At 36.5% G+C, this 23,966-nt stretch overlaps 1 protein-coding gene across 1 annotated transcript in view; it reads right to left on the bottom strand.

The window, feature by feature from the left end:
* The window catches only part of BANK1 (B cell scaffold protein with ankyrin repeats 1), a 310,669-nt gene extending 295,727 nt beyond the window's left edge, over nt 1-14,942 (bottom strand). The window contains exon 1 of the mRNA XM_042984124.1: nt 14,765-14,942. Coding sequence (XP_042840058.1) covers nt 14,765-14,834 — 70 coding nt within the window. The 5' untranslated portion in view covers nt 14,835-14,942. The remainder of the gene's footprint in view (nt 1-14,764) is intronic.
* Between the last annotated feature and the right edge of the window lie 9,024 nt (nt 14,943-23,966).

Here is a 23,966-nt window from a genome sequence, read left to right on the forward strand (position 1 = left end):
AAACTGGTCTCACGAGGCCAAAATCAAGACATCGGAAGGAATTTGTTCCTCTGAAGGCCTTAAGAAAGAATCCACTTACTAGCATTTTCCAGTCCCGAGAAGCCATCCACAGCTCCTGGTTAATGGCCCCATTCCTCCATGTTCAAGCCAGCAAAATTGGGCTGAGTACTTCTCATGTTGTCACATGTCTGATACCCAACCCCCCCCCGCACCCCCTCCTCCCGCAACCTCTCTCTTTCACTTATAAGGGTCTTTGGGATTACACTGGGCTCCCTGGATAATCCATGATAATCTCCCCATCCCAAAGTAAACTGTTTAACAATCTTATTTCCATCTACAACCTTAATTTCTGTTTTCCATGTAACAGCATATTCAGAGCTCCAGTGATTAGGATGTAGACACCTTTGGGGAGGCTTTATTCCATCTACCAAACAACAGAATACTACTTTCAGCTCTAGTTCTTTTCTTCCTTTCTTAAAATCTTCTGAAGTAAAACAGATATATGTACAAGTATACCTTCTGCCTCTCCTCACAGAATATTTGCAGGATAACACTGATTAAATAGTTTAAATGATCATTGTTTAGATTTCTCCTTGAGTCAAAGTAAATGATACATTAGAAGAATTTTCTAAGAGTCAATTACGAGGGGGTTGAAAATTCCTTTGAGGATGCAAAGCATTAGGCAGATGCAAATTATTAGCCTTGCATCTTTAGAGTGCTCTTTATGGTAGGCATTTTCAATATATTTTAATCACATCTGTATTATAGCCTTGATGATTTTAAATATCCTAATGGCCTTCATTAAAGACTGTTTTTCTAGCATTATGTTGTAGATATTTTACTTCCTATTATTTCACTCACCTCCAAGGACCTTGAGAGCAGCAAAACTTTCTAAATGTTTACAACTGTTAGTTAGAAACAGTTGTGTCTATTTTATCCCTTGCAAAAAATGTTTCCATGTTGACCTACTAATGGTAACATTAGTTGCTTATTTTCTACTAAAATGGCTTTCTATATACATGCTTACTTCACTGACTATAAAAATGGAAATGTCCACATGGGAGGATGCTTTTCTAAAATGGGTGCACACATGCAGTTGTGTGAGAATAAAATGAGTTCATTTCAGAGAGTTATAGAGTGGCTAGTAAGCCAGGCTTTGGAGTCAGGCTGTCTTGGAATCCAAATTCAGCCAGCTTCAAGCAAATAATTAACCTCTCTGAGCTTAGATTTCCCCCATGAAACATACAGATAATAGCACCTACAAAATCAGTTATTGTGAGAATTAAATGAGATAAACTATATAGAGGATTTATCGTCATTCCTGACACCTGTAAGTGCTGATGAAAACTTCATTTCAACACTTTTTTTTAAGTTGAAATGGGTCTTTGGAGGACAGCATTTGCCAGTGGGTGGGATCCCACTTCCCAGAGACATAGTAGCAGGGAATCATGGAGCGAGGAAGTCCTTCCCTTTAGAATACTTCTTTAATCCTGACTCGGTCAAGGACAGCGTCTCAGATTGGAGCTCTTGTAACTTCATGAACTCCAATACTATCAAATAGAGGTTGACCTGTGTGTCCAGAGCCTGCCCTTACTTAAAATTGTTTCAAGACTAGTTTACTTTCAGTCTGTTTATTTGTATGGTCACCTTCTCTTTATGGCAAAGGGTAATGATTTTTTCATTTATGGTACTGATATAAATGTTCCTTTAAACCATATGTAAGCTGAAAAAAAAAAAGTTAGTTTAAAGAAATTTTTTTTTCTTAAACAAGAGAGTACTATAGCCAAAAATTTGAGGAAGGTTTTGTGAGAATGACTGAAATTTGCAAAACTCTGTCCCAAGGGACTGTACTCATGACTGCATTCTGAAATGAGTAGTGACTTTCTGGAACAGAAGTTATGCATCAGGAATCACCCCCAATAGTCACAGTAAACACTCTTAGCTGTAGCTCACCCTGCTAACTAGTTCTCATGACTAAATTATTGAGATCTCAGAGGCTGAAGGTTTCTGAGTCATCTGATGTTGACTTAGAGTGAAGATAAAAAGAAATAGTGTCATTCAGCTTTTCCATACCTATTTCACTTAAATACAGTCCCTGAAGGCTGGAGCTACCTTTTTATGTATTTCCTGAGCCTAGCACAGATCAGGAATACATGTTTGAAGAGTGAATGAATGAAGGATAATTAATCTGGCATAAGATAATGAAGGCATTAGTCCACTCTTTCTTGACGAATATCCTCAATCCTAAATGCCCAGAGAAAGCAATTTTAATTTTTTTAATGTTTATTTATTTTTGGGAGAGAGAGAGAGAGCAAGAGTGTGAGTAGGGGGGCAGGCAGAGAGAGTGGGAGACACAGAATCCAAAGCAGCCTCCAGGTTCTGAGCTGTCAGCACAGAGCCCGGCACGGGGCTCGAACTCACGAACTGTGAGATCATGACCTGAGCCTAAGTTGAACACTTAACTGACTGAGCCACCCAGGTGACCCAAGAGAAAGCAATTTTAATTTCTGCAGTGTTATTCTCTTAAAATAATAGATACTAATTGAACTATTATTATGAGCCAATCATTCTCATAAATAATTAATATGATCATCAATATACATAATGTCTCCTGGGCATCACAGCGATCACAGCGTTCATTAGTGACAGAGCCATTAGGTGATCATGTGCTTTTTTGGCTTCAAATCCAGTGCAATGGAAAAATATTTCCTATATTATTGAAAACTGTTTAGTCTTTCTTTAGATTAATAATAGTCTTGTATGGATAATGATCTATTCTTTATCCAAAAAATCACTGTGGATTCTCCTTTTGTTTTTAAACATTGTGCAATAATTTATATGAAGAGAGAGCAAAATTGAAATATTTATAAATGACAGGTCACCAAATAGCCAAGCAAATGTAACTTTAAAGTGCATACACAAATAGCAAATATATTAACACTAGAAAGCTGAACAAGTAAAACTGTTAAAAGTAAACACACAAAAATAAAAAGTAGAAGAATATACACTGTGTTTTTTCCTATTTTTTGGTCACTCTACATATTTTCAATTACATGTATGTATTATTCTAGAAAAAGAATAATAAAACTATTTCATCTTCCAGATACAAATGGAGGATATTAAATTTCATTTACTTTTCTACCCTAATCATAGTTTTTTCTATTTGCCCCAGAAGATTTTTTAATACGCTAAGTTATATTAAAAGGTTATAGACATTTTAGTAAAAATAACTAAACTACTTGTTATCAGATTAAAAGTTAATTTAATATCGGAAAATGCCCTAAATTATCTTTGTATGACAGGTTTTGTGAATTTTTTATAGTTTTTGTCATAATCAAAGAAAGCTCTTCTGCAAACCAATTTGAAAAAGAAAGCCAAAGCCAGGGCTGTTATTATCTGAGGCTAGATTTACACCCCAGCAATAGGGCCTTCAGAAATGGCAACGACTTCATTTATCCTTTTTTCATAAATTTAACTGGCTACTTTACTGTCACTCCCGCGCTACTAGCTAATCAGCAAACATCTCTTACTGCGCTTACCTCTGCTGAACGGATGCCAGAGGCTACGCCTTCCTTTCAGGAGCATCCGATCTATCAGAATAATAAAAGTCACTGTCATAGTAGTGTTGCTTACCTGAACTGTTAGCCAGTCTCCAAGACATAAAATTGTCAGTTTAAATTATTTGCATTTGTATCAGTTACTGTTTTTTCCATTAGGAAAATATTTCAGCAATAATTTATTTGGGTGACTTCTAATAACCGATACGCTTGCTTCAAATGTGTGTTTCATTGACACACATTTCTAACATGGAAACAATCTGGTTACGTCCAAGTAGTCAAATTGATATTATTTTTGGAATGTTCTGATGAATAATATGCCGATTTTTGAACAATGTGAGGTCACTTACATAGCTTACATGATTATTCACACAGTGGCAGGTTTGCATAGTCTGACAAATGAAAATACCTGCAAAATCAGTTGAGATGCATACATGCTATTGAAATACCAACTGCGTGAACACACACAGTCCAAAATATTCTTATATTTAGAATGCCTTACCCATGTTCCCAGTTTCATTTCATTCCTACTTTACTTTCCCCAACAGATAATCCCCTTCTGATTTTATTCCTATTTTCTCTAACACATCTCACAATCAAAGCTCTCATTTGAATAGTTAGAATTAATCATAAGGGAATTAAAGAAATAGGCATATTGTGTGTGTCTTACTCAACCTGTCAATGCCATTTTCCCTACTGTATACCCTCCTCTGTTTCTATTCTTATTATACGCCCACCTCCCTCTCATTCAAAAGATGGCCAGGCCCAAGAGCTGAGGAAATCGCACAAAAAGCAGTGTTACCGATCTCGGGCTTGAAAGAACCATCCTCTCAAGAACTGTTTGCCCTTTAACAGGGATGAAAACGTGGTGCAAAAAAACCCTCTTTCTCTACCAGTGTTCAGATGACAATGCATTCCATGGTTAAATGTGTTCGTGAAGTATTGGATTAGAGAAAACTGAAGATACATAGTTGCAGAAATTTATCAGACCAGTATGGAATGTCCCAGTATGCACATGCAAAACTTATTTCACAGAACACTTTCTCCAAGGAACACATATGGTACACAATACAGATTGAACAGCACAGTACTAAAAAAAGAAAGCCCTGGAAGCATGAGCTCAGGTTTTCCAGGTATTGGCCATCAGGTAAGAGAAATTATGAATCACCCTTCATAATCTCCCACGTGGCCCACCATTTTCACCTAGCACAGGCGTGACAATTATCAATCACAGAGCACCTACTATGCTGCAAGTATTACCAAATGTTCTTTCCTCTTTTCATCATGAGTACAGAGAGGTCTTGTAACAGAATTACCTAAAGAATGAGGAGCCTAGGTTTTTATATGTACCAGTTGAGAAAATTGTTCTAAGGAGTCATAAAGCAATAAAATATTTTAACGTAATAAAATGAAATATGAACATACTTTTTAATGAATCTTCTATATTCTCCTAAGCAGAAGCAGGAATGAAATATGCGTTAATAGCTAACCTCACAGCAGACTGGTCCTCACAAACGAAATAGAAAAGCTCTCCCTTTCTTTCTATAATTACACGTGCTTTCTAATTACCCATAGGTTACTCTCAACCAGAAATTTGCTTAGGAGAACCTTCCTATTATTCTTCGGACCCTGAAAGATTGAAGTGAGACATTATATAGATTTATACTCTATTAGGAGTAAACTGCTTAGACATAATTCAAGCAATTCTGAAGATATCACTAAATCTTTACCTATATAACTAAATCAACTGTTATTTTTACTTGTATGATATTAGAAATGCCTTCATCCCAAAAGCTAAGAGACTTTGAATCCGCTATTATCCAGTTTTTGTGTGTGTGTTGGTTTTCTTCTTTGCAGGGAGGGGCAGAGAGGATGTATGATAATATACTTTATAGTTGTAGGCTAAATCTTCAAGAATAAAGAAATGAAAATTAATCACATTTTTATTTTATTAACGTTTATTTATTTTTGAGACAGAGCATGAACAGGGGAGGGGCAGAGAGAGAGGGAGACACAGAATCTGAAACAGGCTCCAGGCTCTGAGCGGTCAGCACAGAGCCCGACGCGGGGCTCGAACTCACGGACCGTGAGATCATGACCTGAGCTGAAGTCGGACGCTTAACCGACCGAGCCACCCAGGCGCCCCAATCACATTTTTATTTTAAAAGAATATGATGTAAAATTCTTGGGGCGCCTGGGCGGCTCAGTCGGTTAAGCGCCCAACTTTGGCTCAGGTCATGATCTCGTGGTTTGTGAGTTCGAGCTCCACATCAGGCTCTGTGTTGACAGCTCGGAGCTTAGACCTGCTTCAGATTCTGTGTCTCCCTCTCTCTCTGCCCCTCCCTTGCTTGCGCTTTGTCTCTCTCTCTCTTTCTCTCACTCTCAAAAATAAATAAACATTAATTATTTTAAAAACTGAATTCTCAAAATGGGAGAAAACTGTTCTTTACCCATTAACCAGTTTCCCTGAAGACAAAACACAATTTCACATATAAAATCACATAATTTGTTTTCCTGGCAGACCATAGGTTTCATCCAGTTCAATCTGTAGAGAATAACCAGAGAAACATGTTTGAGATATTATTGTGTTTAATAGAACAATTAGAAAGGTTAAACAGGAGAACAAAAAAGGACCTTTACATGAAGCCCTCAATCTTGAGATTCAGATGTGACACCAGAAATACAGACAAGGAATCCTGTAAACACATTCCATCTAATAAAAGTGAAATTTGAATACTGAAGGTATTAATACCTGCCATTTGCTAAGCGCCTGCTACAAATGCTCCAGGCATTTTACATACAGAATTACATTCAATTATATCAAAAATAGATATGTTTCTTATCTCAGATATAAATAAATTGGATTTTAGAATTTTTTTAAGTTATTTATTTGGAGAGAGAGTAAGCATGAGTGGGGGAGGAGCAGACAGAGAGGGAGAGAGAATCAGAAGCAAGCTCTGTGCACTCTCAGCGTGGAGCTCTAAGTGGGGCTCGATCTCACAAACCGTAAGATCATGACATGAGCTGAAATCAAGAGTCCACAGCTTAACTGACTGAGCCAGCCACTCGGGTTCCCCAAGAAATTGGATTTTAGATGAGTAATTTGTTTAAAATTATACAATAAGTGACAGTTTCAATATTTGAGTTGATATGAATAGTTACAGATATTGATATAGAGAATCAATCCACAAACATAGACATATTTAGTTATCTTGAAAATATATTTACGGTGTTAAATTGGAAAAATGTATAGGAAAACAGGTGAGAGATTAGGAGAATAGGTGACTGTTCTATAATACAATAAAAATCTTGATATATTTTAAACTGCAATTCTATAGGTATATCCAAAGATCTATCTTAAATTTCTTTTAAGGGGCACCTGGGTGGCTCAGTCAGTTAAGCTTCCTACTTCAGCTCAGGTCATGAGCTCGTGTTCGTGAGTTCAAGCCCCCAGTCTGGCTCTGTACTGACAGCTCAGAGCCTGGAGCCTGCTTTGGATTCTGTGTTTCCCTTTCTCACTGCCCCTCTGCCGTTCACACTCTTGTCTCTCTGTCAAAAATAAATAAAACATTAACAACATTCCTTTAAAAAGGTTGTGCATGCTTTTTTTTCATTGTAACATCTTATACTGTTTAAAACTAATAAAACATTAGATATTTTCCTTCCTATAATATTAATGCAAAGGTAACAATTAATGATTCAAAGAATAAATTTTGTGAGAAAATTCATTTACCTGGAAAGACATTTTAAATATAGAAAGCAAACTCTTGTTACATTTACTCGTAGAACCACAACAGGAAAGTTCAACTTTCATGTGGTTATAACATGAGTGAGTGGAAAGTTTCCAACTTCGTCATGTGGTTTAAATAAACCAAGTTACTATATATTTCTTCTGAAACCTAGGGCCTTTTATACACAGAATTTTCTACTCAAATTAATCCAATAGAAGATTTAATAGCATTTAAAGTTGATTCTCCCCAAATAAGTATATAAATATAATACAATTCCAATGCAATGAAAGGCATCTATTTTTATTGGTGCAGATCCAGCAAATAGAAGATGGCTCATGAGCCAGAAATTCTTGGGATCCTGGCACCAGTCTCTTTCAGGTGCCAACAGCTCATTCTTCCTGATTCCCCAGCTTCCTGATGGTTATAAAATAGCAGATGCCCCTGGCCACTTATGAAAACTGGTTCCCATAGCCTAGTTAGGAAAATTATTCCTGGTGGTCCAGACTAGAGATCGCTCCCAAATCCTTTACACCAAATATGTAAAAGCTAATTTCCTATATCAAAGTTCTTTCTGCCTAAAATGGCTAGATTGCTGTCATTAAATGTCTCCAAATCAAATGTTACACAATATTCCAATTGTTTCATGGAAGGGGGAGAAGTAGATAAAATAATCTCTTAACGTAAGTAATGAAAAACTAATAATAAATAAGAAATTTATGGGATTTCTTAAATAAGAAAATTATGGAAAAGAAGATCCCTCAGGGGGCACCTGGGTGGCTCAGTAGGTTAAATGTCCAACTTTGGCTCAGGTCATAATGTCACAGTTCATGAGTTTGAGCCCCGTGTTGGGCTCTGTGCTGACAGCTCAGAGCCTGGAGCCTGCTTCGGATTCTGTGTCTTCCTCGCTCTCTGCCCCTCCCCCACTCATGCTCTGTCTCTCTCTCTCTTTCTTTCAAAATTAAACATTAAAAAAAATTAAAAAATAAAATCAAATAAAGAAGATCCCTCAGGAGAACTTTCCTTAGCAGATATTGGCTTGGAAATAAACAAATACATGAGTGGAACAGAATAGACAATTCAGAATGCAGATTCCAGGATACATGAGACTTTGTGGTATGGCAAAAATGGAATAGATGACACTTGAACAATGTGGGGGTTAGAGGCATCAACCCCTTATGCAGTCAAAAACCCTCCTATAACTTGTGATTCCCCCAAAACTTAACTACCAATAGCCTACTATTGACTGGAGGCCTTTTCAATAGCATAAACAGTCTATTAACACAGATTTTATATATGTATTATATACTATATTCTTACAATAAAATAAGCTAGAGACAAGAAAATATCAACAAAATCATGCAGAAGAGAAAATACACTTACAGTATTATACTGTATTTATTAAAAAACAAAAAACGTGTATAAGTGGACCCTTACAGTTCAAATCCCTGTTGCTTAAGCATCAACTGTATTTCAGTTTACTGGGAAGAGTATGGTTCATTTAATAAATGCTGATTTCTCAGCTGGCTTTAAGTTTGAAAAACTTAATCCCCCAGAGGGACTGCAATACTAGCTAGTAAGTTATGCTACTTTTATACCTCCTCTTTCTTCTTGACTAAGATTAAATGTCATAAGCATTCTCTCTGTAGGCCTTGATTTAAATACATTTTTAAAATCTGCTAGAAGTAATATGCTATCAATTTTTAAGGAAGTAAAAACATCCTATTAAAACTCTTAAAAAACACTATTGTAATTTTATGATTAATACAATTTTATAACTATATAATTCAAAATTCTAAACTTCTTAATAGTGCTTAACTCTTAGAATATTAACCTTTGAGTGAATTATTTCCTCACCAACTCTAGGGACTTTAAATTTAGAGACAAAAATAACTGCATGGATTTTCTTCAATTTCAGTAATCAAGTGAGATAACTCCAAATATTCTTATCAGGAGAACCACTAGACTTAGAAGGCATCCTATTCTCAGTGCATAAAAGACCTGATTCACAGATTGTTTAACTTTCGATGAAAGATGCAGAATAGACATCATCTTAACAATAACTCTCTAAAAGGGAAGAAGCTTATGGAAACAGAAGAGACAGTATTTGAGAAATACAGGTATTCTAGCCCCAAATGTATTTTTTTCCTCCAAAAAAAGAGAAAGTCATTCAAACTACCTTACCTAAACAGAATATGAGTGTAAAGATACCACAGTCATCTTATGGAGACCAGATCATAAAAACAAGTGCAGGTGGCCTGGAAATGGAAAGTCGGAAACTAAGACTACTCCCTCTTTCAGTCCTCCTTAATTCTCTCCATTCATCTTGCTAATGATCCATCGTGGACAAGAGTCAACTGGCTGTCATCCTCTATTGTGTGTCATTAAACATTATCCTTCCCCCTTCCACTGACAACAGTCTTATTATCTCTTGTTTGAAAGGAAAGAAAGGCTTTGTTGAGTCCAACAAATCTGTAAAAGCAGACAACACACATCACTGGCCAGTAAGCAAAGGCAGCAAGCTGCCTCTTAAATGCCTATACTTGACCCAAGTGACTATTTCCAGGAATCTGAATGACCCATGGTTTTACCCATTTAACACAAGCACGGATGGATGGGACATGATAAAGGATGGTTCTCAGTCTATAGATAAGTGCCTGGAGTAGTGAAAGTTTTAAACTTTTATTGACAAGTGATGAGAGAATTAAGGAAATTATCTCATTAACTGAAATAAAGGTAGAATTTTGCCTCAATTTTATCTCACTGACTTTCTCATTAGTGATGCAGCAGTTCACTAATTGTACTAAAAATGCAGTTGTCTCCTGAAACTTTTAATCAGTCTATTAAATCTAAATAAAATGTGATCAACCAATGAGGAAAATGTGTAAACCTTAGGGATTTTGCACAGTCACAAGAAATACTCTACAAGTTGTCATTCTAGTGACATGATTTTACAGAATCATACCACTTTGATGTGGTATGTTTCTTTCCCACATCTTTGATGTATTTCTCTGCTCTCTAAACTCTTCCTAAAAAGGTATGATGACTTGGAAGTTACAACTTTAATAGTTTAGACAAGTTCTTGTAGGAAACGAAATAACACAATGAATTATTAAATATTTTCATATAATTATACTGAACCATATAACTTCTTGTTCAAAGTAGGTGCTAATTTGATGCTCTCACCTATCAAGGTAATGTGATATCCATATCATATGAATTCAAAGTAGTAACACAATTAGTGGCAGCTATTAAAAAAAGGCCAAAACTTCAAGTGGTCTTGACACTATGTTATTTTTCTGACAGTTAGGCATGATCCTTTCTATGGCTATATTAGAACAAAAAAAAATGAGTGAAAATATTGATCCTAATCAAAGGATGATGCTTAGTCTTCAGCACGGATCATAACCCCAAAATGAGGCACATGGCAAATGAAATTCCAAGTCAGAAACTATTCTTGTACTTTTTTAGTATGTCTTCTTTATAAAGCAGAACACATAAAAAATGAAGCATGGGAATTACTAATACAGAAAAGCAGAAGAGCTTAAAAGAAAGGAAAAGATGACAAAGTATGATAAAACATAACTTATTTTAATTAATTGGATACAAAGGAAATCTTGTAAAAGACCATACGTAAGGCATTGATAAATCACTTCTTAGGATTATAAAGGGAAGTGGTCTTTCTGGATTATTTCAGTGAGGAGCACTTGAAAACAACAAAGACATTTCTATTCAGTGGTAAATGTCTAAAAAAAATCATTCTTTTTATCTGAGTGAAAAATAAACACAAAGCGGGTATAATTCCATATAATATTTGGTATTTTTACCACCTGGACTATTTCAATGTCTGCAGTGAAACTTGGATACTATTCTTTATATTTAGAATAGGAAAGAATTACAAGGCCATATAACAGCTTATTTTTAAATAATAACTTCTGGAATGTTTGCCCTTCCTATTCTTATTTCATAGCTGTCTCTAAAATTACTGTATGATATTACATAATATATAAAGTAATAAAATAGCAACTGTAACTTAGGTAATCAGGTAACAGCTATTTAAATTCTTAAAACGTGTGACTTATATTTGGCAGGGATGATATTCTTTACACTGGATTTTTTTTAACCAAGCAGTAAATATTTGGGTAGATTCTCCATCTTCTTATAATTCAATGAATGATCCCATAATTTTCAGTTTGATGCTTACTTTTCCACATATATTTATATTTTTTAACTAGATCATAACTGGTACTGTGATATGGGTAAATAAAACATGCTCTCAATTTGTCTTAATCATTCCCATTTTATTCTTTCCTGTAAATGCCCTAGTCTAATGCCCTTTTAATCACTCTATCCTTAGTTCTTCTCATTGTGGGTTTTTTTTTTCTCCTCTCACAACTATTACCCACAATATTTCCCCAAGGATATAGCACTATCTTTCTACAGGAAGCCATATGCCCTAATTTGTTTCATGTGGGAACTTGATGGCTTCATTCAAGTTTTCCCCCAATTTTATTTTATTTTCTCCATAAACAGAGAGTTTGTTTTCTCCAAACAAACTCTATCTTTTATATGTAAATATTACACTATTGACCAATGACCTAAGCATTAAAATAATAGCTAACATGTACTAAGCAATTACTATTTGCTCTGGCACCCTGAAAATCACTTCACACGTATTTTCTCTTCTAATCCTCAAAAAGACTCTTTTGAATAAGGATTATTATTGTCTCCACTTTTGCTTTTTAAATGGATAAACTGAGGTAATAACAGATTTAGTTATATGTCTAAGATTGAACAGCAAATAATCAATAAAGCTGGACTGATGTGAGGCAATCTGAGTCCATAGGCCTTCAAAAGTAGGGCATGATCACCTACAATGTATTCAGATAGATGTGGTGAAAAAGTTCCCCCTGATTCTCCAAGTACACACCACATACACTGCTGTTTAAGTCTGGAACCCTAAGCATTAGATATTACAGAATTATTCCCGTTAAAATGAAAACGCCCTAAGAGAGCTACCTCTCTTTTAAAATCTCAGCAAAAGCAACTTTATCTGAACGTTTCCAGCTGGTCTGAAGAAGGCAAGTTTTACCAGTTGCCAGAACAAGAACCAAGGTATTTTCTTGGAAGGAGAAATCAAGGTTATTTGCTATGTTAGAAGACTGAAGACAGAATAATAAGCTTCAAATCTTCAAGAACTTCATGACAGAGAGAGAGACCCAGACAAACCGTGTCTCTCACAAGTTATACATAAGCATTGAGCACATGGTGAATCACGGTAGATGCCTTCTGGGTTTTTTAAAAAATTTTTACTGTTTATTTTTGGGGGGGGGGGTGGAGAGAGAGAACACAAGCGCACAGGGGAGGGGAGGCGACCCAGGGAGACACAGAATCCAAAGCACACTCCAGGCTCCGAGCTGTCAGCATAGAGCCCAACGGGGCTCAAACCCAGGAGCCTTGAGATCATGACCTGAGCCGAAGTCTGACACTTTACTGACAGAGGCGCCCCAGATGATTTGTTTTTAAGCTAATTATGTATTTAACTCCCTTCATAAAAGGCATCAAATAATATTAATAAAAAATACACAAAAACTACGGGGTGGGTAACAGTCTGTGCTTTAATAAATAAACAGTCCTTATTGAAGGTAGTAGTTAAATTTGTTTCTAAAATCACTAGGTTTGGAATAAAGCAAAGAAAGAATTTCTCATTTGGACATTGGTGGCCAGTATCTAGTTAAACATAAACCAGAAAAATACATTTCTAAATGGAATTTTCATCCACTATGCATATTTTTACATTGTTTTAGTACTGGGTATCATATCTTTCCTGCTTCCATTAAAAGACAAGTTGGATACTCACAGTGTTTACCATTTTATACTCACATAACTACGCAACTTTTGTAGGGGGATAAAAGGTTGTTGGTGACGTGATGAATAGATGATCTTCAAATAATAATTAGTTATGTGACCATGGGAAAATCACTACTTGGGTCTCAGCTTTCTCTTCTCTAAAATGAAGCAGTGAACTAATTTCACCACAACGTGCCACATTAAGCTAAAATCTACCATGCTGTGGTAACATTTGTCCAAAGCACACAGAAAGGACACACAAAAAAGCTCTCCATATATGAGAAGAATTAATCAGAACTACTCATAGAAGACAACTCATGTCTAGGAAGAGGCATGGGTTAATACCAAAAGTCAGCTTCCTATAAGAAAAAAATGTAATTACCTTGGCCAAAGGAGGTAAATGAAGCAAGTGATAAATACCACATTGGGAAGGAGCAAAGGAAATGGGGGAAATCACACAGGAGGCACAGGAATAATCAGAACTAAATACTGGGTCGCATCACTCTAGCATTATTCACAATAGCAAGTACCTCAAAGTATTATTACCTGACTATCGAGGGGAATAAAAGTCATTTTCTGGCTAAACCGTTCAATCATGAAGTTTGCACAAATCGTAGCCTATTCTATTTAACTAAATTGTTAAGCTGAAATCATAAATGTTAGCACATCAAGATATCGTGGGCTCTAATTTTTTTCTTCTCATTTAAATCACAAACATGCTTCCCATTTTAAGAAACGCAGTCTTTTAAAATGTATTTGTCAAACATGCACACTATCCAAGAGAAGCAGCATGACCTTTAAAAATGCTAGGAAGCTATGGAGAATTCTATTCGGCTAATTAGTATTTTCAGATTTTCTTGTTGTATTTCTCACTGTGAACAACTCCAGTAATCTTAATACCCAAGGGAAGGCTTTTTTTTTTTTTTTATTTCAAAACTGGACACTTTATAATCAATCATTAGTTCACAAATCCATTTAAAACACTCAAAAAGAACTGAGTACAACTGCCTTAACATCCATTTATGTATTCAACCACACTGACTGCTTCTCCTTTGACCAAGGTAGCAAAATCTGCGGAGTGAGGGGTCTCCACCCAGAGTAGCCCGTCCGCTAAACGGATCCCAGCCCATCCCAGAAATTTACCGGGTTGGATTCTGAAAGGCTGGGCAGGTAAACCGGACAAGCGGTTTTGCAAAAAAAACCCCATGCTGACACAATTTTCAGGACGCAGAACTTTAAAACACGCGGTTAACTTTAAAACCCATTCCCAGGTGCCTGGAGAAACTAGAGGGCCCTGTCCCACGCGCTCTGGAAAGTTCCAGGCACTCCGAAGTTGCGGACTTTGACGGGACGAACGAGAGGCGCTCCCACTTCATCCCGGACAGACCGCCCCTCCAGAGACCACACTCCCCTCCCCCCACCCCCATTACAGTTGGAGCCCGGTCGCCAGCCGAGCGGCAGACGCGGCGGGAAGAAAGGGGCAGCTCCGGTGCCCCGGTTCCCGCCGCGCGCGGGCGTCAAGCAGCCCGAGCGCAATGATCGCCGAAGGGTGCGCGCGCAGTCTCCGCCGAGCCCCAGAGCCGCGCGGCCGGCCTCGCCCTCCCGCCGCCCGCACGCGCGAACACCCACCTGGGGGCGCTGGGCTGCCGGGGGCCCGCTCCCGGCTCCCGCCCGCCCGGCCCGACGCTGCAGGCAGCATCGCGGCGGCTGAAGCCAGGCAGCCTGCGGACAGGACTCTGCTGCCCGAGATTCCCGGCGAGATCGTCTCTAGACGCCCCCCTTCGTCAGCCCACCACGGGCGGGTCTGGCCGCAGGGCCCGGAAATGCAGCCCGTGGGCTCAGGCCACAGGGTCACCACGAGGCCTTGCGAGGGCGCCCTGAGGAAGTGAAACTGCCCAGGAGCTTGCGCTTGCCTGCTTTTTAGGCTGCTCTCGTTTCTCCTAACACTCTCTGGGCCTGTTCACTCCGGAGATCTTAGAGCTGCGACACCTGTGACTCCAGCTTTTGTCCCATTCTAGGTCTTCCACTTTGTCCCCACTTCCGGGAAGAAATAGGGATACCAGATGTAGACACTTGCTGGGAAAGGGGAGCGATAGATACAGATATATGGATCTGGTTATATAAATAAAGATACAAAGATGTAGATGCAGATATACAGTTGATTTTTTTTTTATATATTTCATTTTGCCAATACTGTGTAGGCTAGATTCATAAATTGCAAAGTGATTTTAAAAACCGTATAAAATTTATTTTCCTCTCCTGCTCCAAGTCAGAACTGGTAAAAAATAAGACGTGGATTGAAATAGATTCTCCAAGTAAGGGTTTAACTTTGCTTGCTTCAAAGACTGAGAAATACTCAGACTTCGCCCAGATCCTTAATATAAATGCCCCTTCTTCTCTCAAGGTTCTCTTACTTAGTAATTTACCTTTTGAAATTGAAAATATTTTTGAAGATCAAATTGAAGATTTGATGATAGTTCATGGTTTAAATGTTCCTCTCCCTCTTTTTTAGAAAAGAAATCTAAAAGGGAGAGCTGTGTAGCCACTATTTATCTCATACAGTCTTTTTTAGGAATACCATAAATATCAAAGTATCCAAAATGTTAACTTTTTCCACATAACTCGATTAGTTTTTGTAGTTTATACCACAATGAAGAAAACTTAGAGAAATATGTGAAATGTCAGCAATTTTGAAAACTGTCACGTACATTTCTCTACTTTCTGGTAGTTCCTTTAATGTCGTTATTAACTTTAAGTTGACTTTCTTTATTGGAACTAACATAACAAGAGACTATCTAATTTATCATATTGACAAGTTAAGTGTATAGTCTTCTATAAATACCTGTTTACTAAGAGAGCTCACAATAAAGACAGAGGGTTTGGTTTGCAGGGAACATACAAACCCTTGCTAAATATTTTCAGAATTCAATTCTAACTAATGTGTGCGTCTTTTTTAAACAAGCCACTGTGGAGACAGGGTCCTAACTGATACATTTGCGTGTGTGTGTGTGTGTGTGTGTGTGTGTATTATATATACATATCTTACATATATGTGTATGTGTGTGTTTATATAAAAATATATTCATTCTTCACAAAAGATACTTCAACGATGACTTTGAGGAAGAAGGAAGAGACATAAGAATTACATCTTATGCTCCCCAATTAAGTGTCCAGATCTTCAAAGGCATTTCAGTTTATTCCATAGAAATACACAATGCTCACTCCCTCCCCGCACACAAAGATTTATTAATAAGGATAGTCTCAGATAGCACATTGTATATGTCCTATGTATGGAACAACCTCATGTGGGGAAAGCCCTGGACCGGAAGTGAGAAGGCTGTCATTGCCATTTTGGCTCTCCACCTTGCTATCTGGGCAACGAGGACAATTCTGAATATTTCTGAGCCTTGTACCATCATAGTTAAATGAAGAAATGGAAATAATTACCTTCAAATCTTTGCCAGCTATGTAATTTTATGACACCGTCCTTCTAATATACATAGAATAAGATTTAAAATACACAGGATAATTAAGTACATTTTCAGATGCTCATTTGGACAATTTACATCAACATAATCCTGGTAAATGAAAAAATGAAAGCAAAAGTGTGCTTAAAATTTTGGGCTGATTTTTTTCAAACCATTTTATTTAATAAGACTTTGTGTTAGAAAATATTTAAAAACCCTCCACTAACGTTCAAAAATTATCCCAGCTTTGTTTTTGTTTTAGGTACTTGAATGGGAATATAACTCTTATTCAAAAGTTATGAGGTAACGTTTAGTTTCTTTACTTGTTTATTCTTGTGCATCATTACTGTTGCTGTTAACAGCTACCCTGTTTTGTTTTGTATTCTACGTGCCAACACCTATGTAAGTATTTCAGAATGTTCATGTCCTTTGGTTCTTAAAGCAATGTGGCTTTAACCATAGTTTACAAATGAGGAATCTGGATTTTAAAAGTTTTAAGTAACAGGGGCACCTGGGTGGCTCAGTCAGTTAAGCATCCCACTCTTGGATTTGGCTTAGGTCATGATGTCATGGGTTCAAGTCCCTCATGGGGCTCTGCACTGGCAGTGCAGAGCTTGCTTGGGATTCTCTTTCTCTCCCTCTCTCCCTGCCTCTCCGCCACTTGTGCTGTCTCTGTCTCTCTCAAAATAAACAAACTTAAAAAAAAAGTTTTAAGTAACAGAGGTGGAATTCAATTCTAGATCTGATTCTATAGCTTGCCCTCTTAATTACAATCCTCCCCTTCCTTTTAAAGTGATGTAAAGTCATTGCTAAAGATTACATGGACATCATAGGCAAGGTTATACCTATATTTGTATCAAAAAGGTGCTTTTGTTTTCCTGCAAAAACAGTGTCACAGAAATAAACATCTATATCTTTAAGAATAGGCATGAACTGCACTCATAATTCATTATAATATTGGCACTATTTGTTGAGGATATTAGACACTGTTTTCACAAAGATAGGAAAATGTGTAGAGATCACAGACACACGCAGATGCTGTGGCCTAAGTCTCACATGTATTCTAACTCCTCGTGCATCTAGGAAAAGATATTTTAGAAATGTTTTCACTCATTTCGTCTTGTTTCTTAGTGTCCGGAACATCTTTAGTCACAGTTGACTTTATTTTCCTGTGCTTTTCTCCCTTAAGGAAGTGATACTCTCTGAAATACTGGGTTATCTCTTGCTTCACTTTTGTTCTCAGGCAAGAGGCACTTAGTAATTCTCACACTGAGCTGCTTTTTCAGGCAGGATGCCACCAGCAGCATGTAATCACAGATTTTTGATTTTACCTGTGTTACAGAATAACAAAAAATGCTAGCCACAGTTGGTTTCTTGTTTCTCATATATCAAACTCTTGGATCCATTGACTTCTTCCCTTGTATTCTTTCCCTAGCAGCTTACTGATGGCCTCAGTATCATTACCTCACTTGGTGGAGATTATAAGAGCCTCATGCTGACTCTATGCTACAATAAATGGACAGTTAAGCCTATTTGCTGTTGCCCTGTTGCACTTGCCATGGCTGATTCCTTGTACCCTTTGCAGACTGCGTGCTTTTGCTAATGCTGTTGGCTTCATTTCTACTTTTAGATTCTGGATACTTTTAAAAAACAAAACTGTTTTTTGTTTGTTTGCTTGCTTACTTGCTTGTTCCGAAAGCAGCAACCTGTAAAAGTGAAGTCGTATTTTGCTTCTTCATGGCTATATATATATTAAGTGGACAGTTTTCCTTCTGAAGAACATATCCAGATCTTTAGAATTTTATGTTATTTTCATAGGGTGTTATTACACTTCTCGCTTGCTAGCTCAAAACAAGATGAAACACTCGGAAGGTTCGAAGGAATCTCTTAGCAATAATTCTTTTTTGTTGTTACTGAAAGACTTCCCTCATTTTCTTATCTTTCCTCACATTTAACTTAATTATTTAATACTAATCTAACTGTGTAATGGTCTCCCTAAAGATTCCCACATTTTAATCCCCAGGACCTGTGTATATATTACCTTGCATTACAAAGAAGATGGGGCTGAGTTAAGGATCTTGAAATGGGAAGAGCATCCTGGATTATGCAGGTGGGCCCAATATAATCACAAGGGTGCTTACAAAATGGAGGCAGAAAACTCAGAGAAGAGACGTAGTGAGGACACAGAGATTGGAGTAATGAGCTTTGAATAGGAGGAAGGAGACACAAACAAACAAATGCAGGTAGCCCCACAGAAGATGGAAAAGGCAAGGAAATGGTTTCCCCTGCAGAGAGTTCAGAAGGAACCAGCCCTGCCGAAACTTGACTTTTACCCAAGTAAGACTGGTTTTGAACTTCTGACTTCCAAACTGTACGAATAAATTTGTGTTATTTTAACCCACTAAGCTTGTGGTAACTTGTTATAGCAGCAATAGGAAACTAACATACCAAGTTGTGGTGATAAATTGAGTGGGGAAATTCATTAATAAAATAAAATTTATATTCTTCTAAATAAACATATATTAAAGAATATTCATAGCAGAGTATACATTTGTTTCAACTGCACAGGGAACATTCTCCAGGACAGATCACATGTTATGCCACAAAATAATTCTCAATAAATTTAAGAATATTAAAATCATATTATGCATCTTTTTTAATCACAATGGTATGAAACTAGGAAATCAATTACAAGAAAAAAACTGGAAAAAACATAAATATGTGGAAGCTAAGCAACATGCTACTAAACAACAATGGGTCAACAAAGAAATTAAAGAGAAAATTAAAAAAAATACCTGGAAACAACATGGAAACACAATGGTTCAAAATCTTCAGGATGTATCAAAAGCAATTCTAAGAAGAAATTTTAAAGCATTATAGGCCTACCTACCTCAAGAAATAAGAAAAATCTTAAACAATATAACATTACATCTAAAGGAACTAGAAAAAGAAAAACAAAGCTGAAAGTTAGTAGAAGAAAGGAAATAATAAAGAAAAGAGTGGAAATAAAGGAAATAGAGACTAAAACAACAGAAGAGCTCAGTGAAACTAGGACCTGGTTCTTTGAAAAGGTAAACAAAACTTATACACCTTTAGATAGACTCATCAAGATGGAGAGAAAAAGGACTCAAATAAATAAAATTAAAATGAGAAACAAGTAAATGAGACTAAATTTTTTAAAAAGTATGAGATCACTATGAAAAATTATGCCAAACAATTGGACAACCTAGAAGAAATGGATAAATTCCTAGAAACATATAATCTTTCAAGACTGATTCAGGAAGAAATAAAAAAAATCTAAACAGACTAATTATTCATAACAAAATTGAATTGATAATTTAAAAACTCTCAACAAACAAAAGTCCAGGACCAAATGGCTTCATAGGTGAATTCTACCAAACATTTAAAGGAGAGTTAATATCTATCCTTATCAAACTATTCTAAAAAGCAGAAGAGGGAGGAAAGCTTATAAATTCCTTCTATGAGGCCAGTTTTAACCTGATAATTAAACCATAGACACTACAAAAAAAAAAAAAAAAAAAGAGGAAATTTCAGGCCAGTCACTGATGAACATAGATGCAAACATCCTCAATAAAATATTAGCAAGCTGAAATCAATAATATGTTAAAAAGATCATTCACTGCAATCAAGTAGGATTTATTCCAGGGGTGCAAGGATGGTTCAATATTCACAAATTAATCAACATGATAACAACATTAACAAAATAAAGGATAAAATCACATGATCACCTCAATAGATGCAGAAAAGGTATTTGACAAAATCTGACATCCATTTATTATAAAAATTCTCAACAAAATTGACCTAGAGGTAACATACCTCAACATGACAAAGACCATATATGACAAACCAACAGCTAACATCATACTCAATGGTGAAAAGCTGAAAGGTTTTCTTCTAATATCAGGAATAAGACAAGTATTTCCACTCTCACCACTTGTATTCAACATAGTACTAGAAGTACTAGCCACAGCAGTCAGATAAGAAAAAGAAATAAGAGGCATCCATATTGGTAAAGAAGAAGTTAAACTGTCACTATTTGCAGATAATGTAATACTATATACAGAAAACCCTAAAGATGCCACCAAACACTATTAGAACTAATAAATAAATTCAGCAAAGTAATGGGATACAAAAGTAATATACAGAAATATGTTTTATTTCTATATACTAATAATGAAATAACAGAAAGATAAATTAAGAAAGCAATCCCCTTTAAAATTGTATCAAAAAGAATAAAATACTTAGGAATAAACTTAACCAAGGAGATGAAAAACATATTCTAAGTTATAAAAAATTGATGAAAGAAATTGAAGAAGACACAAATAAATGTAAAAACATACCATGCTCATGGATTAGAAGAATATTGTTAAAATATCCATGGTACCTAAAGCAATCTACAGATTTCATGTAATCCCCATCAAAATTCCAACATTTTTCACAGAACTGGAACAAATAACTCTAAAAAATTTATATAGAGCCACAAAAGCCAAATAATCTCAAGAGTCAAAATAATCTCAAGAAAGAATAAAGCTGGAGGTATCATAATCCCAGGTTTCAAACTATACTACTGAGCTTTAGTAGTCAAAACAGTGAGGTACTGGCACAAAAATAGACACACAGACCCATGGAAAGGAATAGAAAGCCTAGAAATAAACTCATGCTGGAACCCCTGGGTGGCTCAGTTGATTATTTGACTCTTGGTTTCAGCTCAGGTCATGATCTCATAGTTCAGGAGTTTGAGCCCCATGTTGGGTTCTGCATTGACAGTGCAGAGCCTGCTTAGAATTCTCTCCCCCTCTCTCTTCCCCTCCCTTGCTTGTAGACACACATACACGCACACACACACACACTCCCTCTCTCTCTCTCTCTCTCTCTCTCTCTCTCTCTCTCTCTGTGTGTCTCAAAAAATAAAAAAATAAAAATAAATAAATAAACAAACTTAAAAAAAAAGATCATGCTTATATGGTCAATTACTCCATAATGAAGGAGGCAAGAATACACAATGGTGAAAGGAGAGTCTCTTCAATAAATGGTGTTGGGAAAACTTTACAGCTATATGCAAAAGAATGGAATTGGACTACTTTCTTACACCATACACAAAAGTAAACTCAAAAGGGATTAAAGACCTAAATGTAAGACTTGAAACCATAAATTTCCCTAAAGAAAGCACAGGTAGACATTGGACATTGACTTTAGCAATATTTTTCTGGCTAGGTCTCCCCAGTCAAGAAAAACAAAAGCAAAAATGAACTATTGGGACTCTACCAAACTAAATAGCTTTTGTACAGTGAAGGAAATAATCAACAGAAAGGCAACCTACTTCATGGGAGAAAATATTTGCAAATGATATATCTGATAAGGGGCTATTATCCAAAATATATAAAGAAGTCATATAACTTAACATTGAAAAAACAAATAATCCAATTAAAACATGGATAGAGGATCTGAATAGGCACTTTTCCAAAGAAGTTATAGAAATGGCCAACAGCTATATAAAAAGATGCTCAATATTACTAACTATCAGAGAAATGCAAATCAACCACAATAAGATATCACCTCACCACAGTCAGAATGGCTAATATAAAAAAAGACAAGAAATATCAAGTGTTGACGAAGATGTGGAGAAAAGGGAACACTTGTGCACTGTTGGTAGGAATGTAAGTTGGTGCAGCCACTACAGGAAACAGTATGGAAGTTCCTCAAAAAATTAAAAATAGAATTACCATATGATTCATTTCTGGGTATATTCCTGAAGAAAACAAAAACACTGATTCAAAAAGATATATGCACCCCTATGTTTATTGCAGCATTATTGACAATAGCTAAGATATGAAAGCAACCTAAGTGTGCATCGATAGATATACCACATCTTCTTTATCTATCATCTATCTATCTACCTACACAACAGAATATTATTCAGTCATAAAAAGAATGAATTTTTGCCATTTGCAGCGACATAGATTAACCTAAAGAATACTGTGCTAGGTGAACTCAGTCAGACAGAAAATAACAAATACCATGTGATTTCCTTATATGTGGAATCTAAAAAACAAAAACAAACCACCATCACCACCACCAACAGCAACAATAAATACAGAAAACAAACTGGTGATTGCCAGAAGGGTGGGGGATTACCAGAGGTGAAATAGATGAAAGGGATTAAGAGGTTCAAACTTCCAGTTAAAAATTAATATGTCATGGAGCACCTGGGTGGCTTGGTCAGTTCAGTGTCCAACTTCAGCTTGCATTATGATCTCACAGTTCCTGAGTTCGAGCCCCACATTGGGCTCTGCACTGACAGTGCGGAACCTGCTTGGGATTCTATCTTTCTCCTTCTCTTTCTGTGACCCTCCCCCATTGGCACATGTGCGATATCTCTCTTTCTCTCTCTCAAAATAAACTTAAAAAATTATTAAAAAAATGAATAAGTCAAAGAGATGAAAAGCATAACATAGGGAATTTAGTAAATAATATTGGTATAGTTTACTTTGGTGACAGTAACTAAACTTATCTTGATGAACACTTGATAAAATATAATTGTCAAACCACTATGTTATGCACCTGGAACTAATATTGTAGGTGAACTATACCTCGATAAAAAATAAATAAAAGGCATGAGATGAACAATAATAAAAAGGAATATTTAGTTCCCTTTAGCATTAATTTGCTAGATCCATATGGAACAACATTTCATTGTCAATTCGTGGTTGTGGTAGCTATTTGATATTCCTTCCTGCAGGGCTGTTTGAATTATATACTTGCTTCTGTTCTCTACTGACTGAGTAGATATGCTGAATCTTCTCTTTTCCATTCAGTTGAGGATGACTTGTGGAACTGAGTTTTCTGCTTATACTGTAGCTGACTCTGCCCCCCCTTCCGTATGCCTGCATGTGTTAACAGGTGAAAGTGAGTTCGCTATAATGGAGCTTGCTCAGTATATCTAAGGGTTTTTTTTTAAATTTTTTTATGTTTATTTATTTTTGAGAGACAGAGAGAGACAGAGCATGAGTCAGGGAGGGGCAGAGAGAGAGGGAGACACAGAATCTGAAGGCTCTGAGCTGACAACAGAGAGCCCGACGTGGGGCTCGAACTCACAGACCCCGAGATCATGACCTGAGCTGAAGTCAGACGCTTAACCGACTGAGCCGCCCAGGCACCCCAGTATAACTAAGTTTTAACACCCAAACTATAAAATATTTGAATGTCGAGAAATCTAAAATTCTGTCTTTGTGAATTCTGATAATTCGCTTCCATTTTTACCATATAATTATTGATTAGATTCGGGTTTCATCCCCACTCCGAACGTAATGTTTTTTTTAATTTTTTTTGAACATTTATTTACT

Source organism: Panthera tigris, chromosome B1 (genome assembly GCF_018350195.1).
Source record: "Panthera tigris isolate Pti1 chromosome B1, P.tigris_Pti1_mat1.1, whole genome shotgun sequence".
Taxonomy (NCBI): Eukaryota; Metazoa; Chordata; class Mammalia; order Carnivora; family Felidae; genus Panthera; species Panthera tigris.